Source organism: Oryza brachyantha, chromosome 11, assembly GCF_000231095.2.
Source record: "Oryza brachyantha chromosome 11, ObraRS2, whole genome shotgun sequence".
Classification (NCBI taxonomy): domain Eukaryota; kingdom Viridiplantae; phylum Streptophyta; class Magnoliopsida; order Poales; family Poaceae; genus Oryza; species Oryza brachyantha.
The window spans coordinates 12,385,081-12,394,472 of NC_023173.2; the positions used below are offsets into that span (position 1 = coordinate 12,385,081).

The window sequence follows — 9,392 nt, forward strand, 5'->3', positions numbered from 1 at the left end:
CCCACTTGTCGTCTGTCATGTCACATGCCGTGTTCTCCCGGATTGCACTTTATACACCGTGCCCACTAATTGGGTGCGAGGAGGTTAGTATTGTAATTTTTAAAATAAAAATATATTTCTGTAAATATTTATAAAAATAAAATCAATAATAAAAAATTCCAGGCTGGAGAGCACAATGGAGTTTGATCTTGGGTGGAGTGACGTGGTGAATAGCTAGATAGGCCGATGTGCTTATGGCTCAGAGACATCGACCCGGGCTGCCTTCCTCGCTCCAGATCGGGCTCCGAGTTTCTGGTAAATTGAAAGACCTCCCCTTTACTGTTCATACTTTTTTCTTGAGCAAATCAAGACTGGGCCGATAACAAATTAGGATTGACGAAGTCACAGCATATGTCTCACCATCAACGGGATGTTGCCTACCACTACCTAACCACTTGAGCTACTTTCATTTCGCTTTTTCTTATGCGAATTACTCGACGAATGATTAATTAGATTATTGCTTCTTTTTCTTTATGCTGTTTGTTGCCTGCAGTGCAGTCTGTTGCATCTGTGCATTAGCTTAAGTAGAAATCACTTCACAGGTGTTGATTAGAATATGTGAGGTTTGTTCCTTGCAACTAGAATCATGTATTGGTGATGATAACAGTACTCTTGCTCTCAATTCCTCATGTTTCGAAATAATTTGAGATGAGAGAGGCAAATCTGATCTATCATGGTAATTTTGTTCATGCTAGTTTTGTATATGTCACATTTCTTCTTCTTGATCATTTGCCTATTTCTATGTCTCGTTGCTTGATCATTTGCCTGTTTGTATGCCTTCGCTCCCAAGGGCCAAGGCTGAGCCCGCCCTTAAACTCAGTACCTGTGGTTGTAATTGCAAGATAACTATACCTAATTGATTTGATGCATTGGCTATCGATACTCGAAATCTTTGCATGCTTAAAATTTTAATTTATTCGTCATCACAATTCCATCTTGGTCTGAGAAGCTCCTTGTAGATCATAATACCATCATATGCTGTAATTTTAGATTTTTAAGCGACACGCGTACGGACAAGTGAGTACTCTCTCCGATTTTTAATATATAACACCGTTAATTTTAAATATAGGTTGAATTATCCGTCTTATTAGAAAACTACTTAATTATTATTTATTTTATTATGATTTACCTTATCATTAAATTACTTTAAGCACTACTTATTTTATTTTCATGTTTGCATAATTTTTTAAAACTAGCAACGTTCAGCCACCTCATCGGCGCCAGCACGCGACGGCCGGTCGGCCACGGATTGGATCAGCAACGACGAGCCAAGGTGTATGCACGCACGGTAGTACGATGCACCCAACTTCAGACGCAAAAACGAACAAGTGCACCACAAAACTGGGCCAGAAACAACAGTCTTTTTCTTATGAACAAGCAGAGTTGAACAAAAATACGGTTTGTATCTTCCATCTGGAGTTGAAGTTTTAGCCCAGCCCTTGTCACAAGAGACAGGTACGGTGCACATGATAAAATCAGCAGTTCTGCGGCACGCAGGCTCGCACAGACCAGAGGGAATATTGTGACAGTAGTCCTGGAACTAATTCAGCTACTGGTTGGTAAAAGCATGCACAAAAATCGCCAGCAATAATAGAAAACATGCAGCTTATACAGCACAAGAGCACGACTAATTGTCAGTCAGTAAGTACTAGGAGTGGTTTTGGTTTCTATCAATATACTCTTCGACCTTTTGCATCTTTGTATTGTGTACCATTTTCTTAGTAGTAACTAACCCTTGTATATCACAAATTTTCAGTTTACTTTAAGATTTCAATGGACTGGAATTGTGTCATCCTTTGAACCAGAAGCGCTTATGTACCCAGATGTGGTACTAAGCTTTGCAGTCCTCACAAAGTTTTGCAGCTTCAGAAAAGCTTTATGCCATGCTTTCCTAATATGCCACTCAAGATCAACTTCTTTTTCTCCTTTTTCCCGATCTTGCCAAGAAATTTCGTTTATCAGCTGCAACACATTACGGAAAAGGAAGTATCAGTGGTTCAATTCGACCATTTTTAACATTCCATAGAGAATCAAATTTTAATCTACTATCTCTGATATTTTTATTTGACGCCGTTGACTTTTGGATCTATATTTGACCTTTTGTCTTATTTAAAATATTTATATAATTATTTTATTGTGATTTGTTTTATCATTAAGGACACTTTTAGCATGACTTATAATTTTATATATTTGCACAAAAAATTAAATAAGACAAATGATCAAACGTATATCTAAAAATCAACGGTATCAAAATAACAAAAATCAAAGAGAGTACCAACTTAAATTACAAAAGAACAAGGACTTGAACACCTATCCTAAATAGGTTTGAAGGCACATCACTATACATAAATGAATTGGAGACTTCTATATGTCAAATACGTCCATATTACATACACCCCTCAACTGATATATCGGAACAGTACTTACTCCTCATACATATTCTTCTACAGTTCCAGCAGTTCTAGGGAGTGATTTTAATCTGATCAGAGAAGCTTAAAACAGAAGCTCAAGCAATGTGGATTATGTGCTGATAGAAAAGTTTAATTAGTTGCTTTCATTGCTGACAATTTCTTCAGAGAAATGAAAACGACAGGCAGTAGATATACTTGGACCAATAGACAGTTCAATCCTATCCAAGTTAAACTTTAGATTGCTAGTTTCTAGAGAAATGGGAAGCTAACTTTCCTCTTTGTACAGTCCCTAGCCTCAATAGGATTGGTTCTGAACTTCTGATATGCTCCTATTGTGAATGGAAATATAGTGTCTCTCAAAGCTAAACAATTTAATTCTTGAAACCGATGGCTTTTACATCCGGATTTTGCATATTTACTTCAAAATAAATGGTTATCAACTAAAGAAAAATTCTTAAGGGGGTCTATTCATTAGATAAGTGGCAAGGATGTGTGGCTACAACAAGGCAATTGTGAGAGTTTGGTCTACTAATCTGAGGAGCGACTATTTGAAAACAGAAGAAAATCCTAAGACAGATTGAAGATATTGATTTGCAAGGAGAAACAAAAGAATTATTGCCAAAAGAATGGGAAGAAAGGAACATATTAGAATGTGAACTTGGAATATACTGCCTATGAGGAACTCTATGGGCACCAAGGGGAACGGAAAATGGATTTTTCAAAGAGATGTTAATACCAATTTCTTCCACATGTGTGCTAATGGCAGGAGGAGGAAATGCCAGATTTTTTGTACAATCGAGGGATCTAAGATTATTACTGATCCCAGAAATATACAAGAGCCCATATATTATTTGTACAAGCAATTGTTTGGCTCAGAGAAGAACAAGGGTGTGGCTCTGAATCCTCATCTGAAAAAATAGGAATTATGTGACTACAAATATGAAGGCTATGCTGGTTAGGCCATTTGACGGTTTTAGAAGTTAAGTGAAAAATAGTATATGGTATATAAGTCAAGTATAGAATGCATGAGAAATGACAGTGTTTAAATTTAACACAAGCATGGAAAAGTAGCTAATACCTGTGGTGACAAAAAGTCAACCTCATGTTGTATAAGATGTCTTATAAATTGTGAAAATCCTCTGTATGTGTTTGGTGGATCTGTTAGGCATCTCGCAAAAATCCATGAAGGTCTATGTGATCGCCAATTAAATTCTTCATCAAGCCATTCAGGAGCTTGCACACCTTTAACCGTTGAGACGGCTTCTGTTGAATCATGTGCTTGTGTATATTCCTTTGTCCAATGTGTCTTCGTGTAAAAGTCAAATAAAAGCACGTTGTCAAACTTTTTCCTCACTGTTAGAAGAGAGCTGTGGTCTAATATGTCCATCCTAGAAAAACAATTGAAAGGAATAAATGGATAAAATTTTGATTCTCTCCACTGTTGGATGAGAGGAATTTATAAAGGGATACTTACCCTTTCAAACGGCCAGATAACAGGGAAGTGTAAAGATCTTGTGCTTCCGTGGTCCTAAGTCTAGTTTCTTGAAGCAACATACCAAGCCTTATCCAATCAAGGTCTTCATCACCATCTTCATTTGCAACAACGGAACAAACAAATCAAAACACAACAATAGCTTAGATAATTTCATTTAGCATATGAACTTACTTACCAGATGTACACTTCTGAAAATTCCAAATTTTTGCACATAAGGAGTTGTGTTGATTGACTATTGCAATGCTCTCGCCTTTCAGGTGGCCACAACAAAATCCACCATCATGCAGTGTGATCATAGCCCTTACAATCTGACTGTTATGGAAAAATAACAAAATAGTAGTCAATGCAAAACCTGACTTCAAAATAAGTAAATTAGTGCTTAAAGAACAGAAAAGTATATTAGCACTGCCAACTTCCCATAATTTGATTGAGATGGTCAGACTGAACAGAATAGTGTCAATAGTTATAGGGAATATCCTAACTCAACTATCTGCTATCCAAACCCATCCATAACTCATCATCAACTATCCTCTATCCAAACCCATTCATAACTCTTTTTGCTTATTATCAAAGCATTTTCTTTAATACCCATAAAAGAATTATCCATTAATCATTGGTGCTAAATGAGTTAGTGACTAAATGCATGCCAACCCCACGATTTATTTTTTTGGCTGGGCCGACCAAGTAGTCGGCCAAAGTATATTAAGATTATAAGGGGAATGTGCAAGCGATTACAAAGATGATCGACAGGAAGCTGTCATTACATTCGCTCTTAGTGAGCAGAAGCGAAATGTCAACGCCCCACGGGCAAAGTCGCTAGAAAACTTATCCTTCTCCCTCCCTAAAAATGCCGGCTTCCCTCCAGATCATGACCTCTGATCTGATGTCATTGAAAATCTTGTCGACGGTCGATGCCACCTAGTCGAAAGTTCTAGCGTTACGTTCTTTCCACACGCACCAAGTCGTAAGCAGGCAGAGGGAATCAAATGCCGCCCTGTAGCGCGTCCGAAAAACTGCCCGTGCTCTGCACCACCAAGCCGTCAAGTCTTCATCATCATCATGAGGTATCGGAACATCGACATTGATCCAGGTTCTCAGCTTTCTCCACACCTGCTTCGTGTAGCGACAGGTGAGAAAAATGTGCCGTGACGTCTCTTGCTGTTGTCCGCATAGAGAACAGGTATTTGCATGCGGCCAGCCTCTTCGCTGCAAGTTCTCTGCTGTTAGGCAACGTTCTTTGGTGGCCAGCCACATAAAGAACTTAACTCTGGATGGTGCCCTTGTATTGGCGATCAATTTACCACTTGTTGAGAGCAGCCGTGGACCTAACAAAGCCAAGTAAGCTGATGAAGCCGAGTACATACCATCATTGGTTAGTTTCCATTGCACGGTATCCTCTCCTTCCTCAAGCTGGACTTGTTGCACTTCGTCCCAGACTTGGAGAAATTGCGCCATGGCCGCGAGGGATAGACTTCCTCGAAAGTGTCTGATCCAAGCCCCGTCTGTTAACCCCCGTCTTACCGTCAGTCTTGTTCGTTTTGTGAAGCTGAAAAGTGTCGGCCATCTGTTCTGAAAAGAGTTTCCGGAAAGCCATGGGTCTCGCCAGAAATCAATGTTAGAGCCATCACGGATCCGGACGGATAGAGACGCACAGATTGTTGCCAACTCCTTTGACTTCGGCTGTCGGAGAATTGCCCATGGCCTGTCTCGTTGCTCCAGTTTCATCATCGGCCATCTGAGGAGAGCTTTTCCTTGGATCTTGAGATTTTTGATCCCTAGGTCCCCCATCTCTATTGGTAGGCAGACATCACGACACGCCACCAGGCAATGACCCCCACTAATCTCTTCTTGTCCCTTCCAAAGAAAGCCCCAACATTTTCTCTCGATTTCCTTAATCGCCCACATCGGAAGAGGAAGTACCGACTGGAAGTGGAGAGGTAGCGCCATAAGAACAGATTTGATCAGCTTCAGTCGCCCGTCTGGTGCCAGCCACTTTGGTTTCCACCCTGCTATCTTTCTGGAGAGCTTATCCAGAATTGGCTGCACGTTTTCTTTTCGTGGTCGAGTTGAGAGTGGTAAACCCAAATAAACTATGGGCAAATGCTGGATTGGGTAGCCAAGCATTGCCGCCACTTCTGTGCCTTGCTCTTCTGAACAGAGAATTGGTGTAACTGCACTTTTGGATAGGTTGACACGTAGGCCTGTAGCATCTCTGAAAATCCGCAAAATGCCTTGAATCACATTAACCTCCTCTCTGAGTGGTCTGAAGAAACACACTGCATCATCGGCGTATAGCGCGATGTTTGGCACAGTCCAACGTGGGGAGTTTGCCGCTAAAAGTCGAGCATTCAGTGCAGCAGTGAACATCGCCTGCAAAGTGTCCATGACAATGACAAATAACAGTGGTGAAAGCGGGTCTCCCTGTCTCAAACCCCTGGCTGGTTTGAAGAATTCCCCTTCTCTGCCATTGATGATGATCCCGGTTTCAGCGGTTAGCAACAGAGAGGAAATCCACCTACACCAGGTTGAACCGAAGCCACGGTGGCGCAAAAGGTCGAGTAGGAAACTCCAAGAAACTGTGTCAAAGGCTTTAGTAATATCTAATTTGAGGAGGCATATTGGCTTCTTAATTCTCTTGAAATGGCATATCGTGTTTCTGACAAACAGAAAACTCTCGTGAAGCGAACGACCTCGGATGAAGCCTGTCTGTGCCTTGGCAACTAGCTCCCCCATTCTCAGTGCTAGTCGCTAAGATCTTTGTTATCAGTTTAGCAAAGCTATGTATGAGTGAGATTATAACCCAAGAGATTATGAATCCACCTTTTCACACTCTTCTCTAGCCTAGCTTTTATCTTGTTTGTCAACATCAAACCCTTATAATTTCTTACTCCCACATTCCTCCCTTTTCTTCCCATTATAATGCTCAACTAAGAATTGGTTGCTCATTTGGTCCAAGAAAACAGAATATATGATATATAAAGGTGATTTATACATACCCAACTAGGTCAATGAACTCCACAGTGAATCTATCCATCTGAACAGAGAATCCCAGTTTGTTTGGAAGGTACTCCGCCAGTGTGGCATCAAAGAAAGGGAGAGCAAGGAAGCTAAATCTGGAGTAATTTCCAAGTCCCCCTCCATAGCCTAAACTCCGGAGGACGTAGGGATGGCTCAAACACTTCAAACGATCGTGTGTAATTTTTGCCACATCCCCTTCAAAACAAAGAACAGTTGCCTTAATTCCGGGTAATTCATTAATTTCACCACCACATTTTGCTTCACCAGTGAAGTAATGTACACAAGTTTCATGATTGCTCATTGTCTTGCAATTGGAATCTACAATGAGTATTTCCGTCTTTCCATCAACCTAGAAATATGGAAATAATTAGATATATTTTTATTTGCTGATATATTAATAATAAGATATGATTGTGTTTTTGACCCCATTTTGAAGTCTAACTACCAATTTACCCCATTTCTCAACTTGCTCATTTGACACTGCTTTTTTAAAAATAAAGCCATCATCGGACCATATTCTGTGAAGCCAAGTCAACGGTGTCAAACTCAGGAATAAAATATTGTCTATACCCTTATTTATTAGACCCTACTTATGCTAGATAAAATGTGCAGTGGAAATTTTGGCAAACCTATGGCAAATTCAATAGATTTGTCATAAATTAGACTTAAATTTGACAACATAATGACTGAACCCTCGACACATTTGTCACAAATCTGTCGAAATTTTCATCAAACATTCTATATACATTAAATGCACAAAGTTGAGCCAAGTAAACAAAAACATGGACAAAGAAGAGTCAAAAATTTAAGGGCATAAACAATATTTTGGCCTAGAGTTTAACATCATTAAGTTGACTTCACGTAATAGGGTCAAGCGACAACTTCATTTTTGAAAAAAGCAGGATCAAATGAATAAAGTTGAAAAATGGGGCCAAATTGGAAGTTAACCTTCAAAATAGGACAAAAGAACAATAGCCTCTAATGATAATGATGAAAACTTTATGATGAATAAAATATTGAATAGAGGACTTTATATATTTGGGATCCACAGCTATGTTTATTCTTTTTGGCATATTTTGTTACTTTGAAATGTTGCCCAAAATTGTTATAGAAGTGCAATAATGTGTGCTTCGTTGAGCATACTTTCAATACAATATTGTCAATATGTTAGCACGATTCTCTAATAGGACAAGCATCATATATAAGAATAACATATCTTGTATCTTGTATGAAATAAAGAGAAAATCTACCCTACAGCATTGAGCTTGCATTGGTTACAGAATTTGCCATAAACTTTGTCTCTGACTATAATATGCCACTGAGTTTCTACAATATACTATTAGGCCAAAATATGTTTTCAAAAATACCCAAAATTTACTTATGTGCATATAAGTGTTGACGATTGTTTGTACCCACTAGAAAATTTTTGTGTAGTCTTATTGCACGACATAGTTCTCGTTAAATTGATGCCTGCTTCCTCATGGAGGTTTATTTGTTGCCAGGCTCGAGTCCATCAGCGAGCCGAGCCATGCCTTAGTTTTAGCTCGTTCTTGTAACAAGCCAAGCCGTAGACACCAAAAGAAGTTTAGAATGATAATTCTGATTTTGAAAGTGCCGAGACCTAAGTGGCATGACAGAATAGGTATAGGGTGTTAATTCTACATTTTGAGAGTACAGGACCTAACTGACACAACCAAATAAGATTAAGAACCGTCTATGCACTTTACTCTAAAATAGATTTTATAAAACTTAGTAATGCAAAAAACTTGAAACTTTTAAACAAACTTCTATATATCGTATAAGAAGACTACAAACATATTTTCAAAGTTTTTTAAAACCTAAAGTGGGATAAATCAACTATCAACTTTGTAGAAAAAGTTCCTAACCCAATGGTATATATTCCAGAAACAATTAATATAAACTCAATGGCATAATATAGAATAAGACAACGTCAATGAAAAATCATTGAATCTGTGCAAACTCAGTCGCATAGAGTACATTCTCTCTCAAATAAAGTAGGACTAGAGTTATTATCTTGACATCCATAAAGTGATGGTGCAAAAGACTTACTTACCACACAGAGAAATGGATATGTTGCAATCCTGCACTTAACCATCCTATCCTGATTTTGAACAATACCATCTTATAATCAGTAATTATGTTTTATAAGAAAAAGAAGATGAAATTGAAATAGGCAGTGCAAAACAAAAGTTAATCATAATTTAAGAAAGGGTTTAAGGCATCCAAACGAATGCACGTACAGAGAGACTTGACTTGATTCAGGGAAGGGGATTAGGCCGGCGAGGGTTGGGAGGGTGGCTCCGTTGGACAGGAGGCGCGACGGTCGAGCACCGCCCGGTGACGGGACGGCGGCCCGATCAAGCGACTGGTACGAGAAGAAGCCCCACGCGCGGACGATGCGGGGCGGC

The 9,392-nt window shown here is 39.2% G+C and overlaps 1 protein-coding gene across 2 annotated transcripts; it reads right to left on the bottom strand.

Annotated features, from left to right (window-relative positions):
- Positions 1 to 1,390: 1,390 nt before the first annotated feature.
- Positions 1,391 to 7,013, bottom strand: LOC102700662. Of its 2 annotated transcripts, none has more exons than XM_015842424.1 (5): positions 6,942 to 7,013; positions 4,121 to 4,257; positions 3,925 to 4,039; positions 3,529 to 3,838; positions 1,391 to 2,001 (listed from the first exon to the last, which is right to left on the bottom strand). In XM_015842424.1, the coding sequence occupies exons 1-5, from the start codon at positions 6,977 to 6,979 to the stop codon at positions 1,810 to 1,812; spliced, it is 792 nt and encodes a 263-aa protein (XP_015697910.1). In that variant the 5' UTR covers positions 6,980 to 7,013; the 3' UTR covers positions 1,391 to 1,809. The 2 variants fall into 2 exon arrangements, with proteins under 2 accessions (XP_015697910.1, XP_015697911.1); XM_015842425.2 differs by lacking the exon at positions 6,942 to 7,013 and adding an exon at positions 4,710 to 5,355.
- Between the last annotated feature and the right edge of the window lie 2,379 nt (positions 7,014 to 9,392).

What these genes read in the sequence shown, in the direction of transcription:
- LOC102700662 (XM_015842424.1), bottom strand. Translation starts at nt 6,979, where the DNA reads ATGGATAGATTCACTGTGGAGTTCATTGACCTAGTTGG. An exon ending in GAGTTCATTGACCTAGTTGG is followed by an intron (nt 4,258 to 6,941) that starts GTATGTATAAAT and finishes TTTCCATAACAG; the next exon opens with TCAGATTGTAAGGGCTATGA. An exon ending in TTTTCAGAAGTGTACATCTG is followed by an intron (nt 4,040 to 4,120) that starts GTAAGTAAGTTC and finishes TTGCAAATGAAG; the next exon opens with ATGGTGATGAAGACCTTGAT.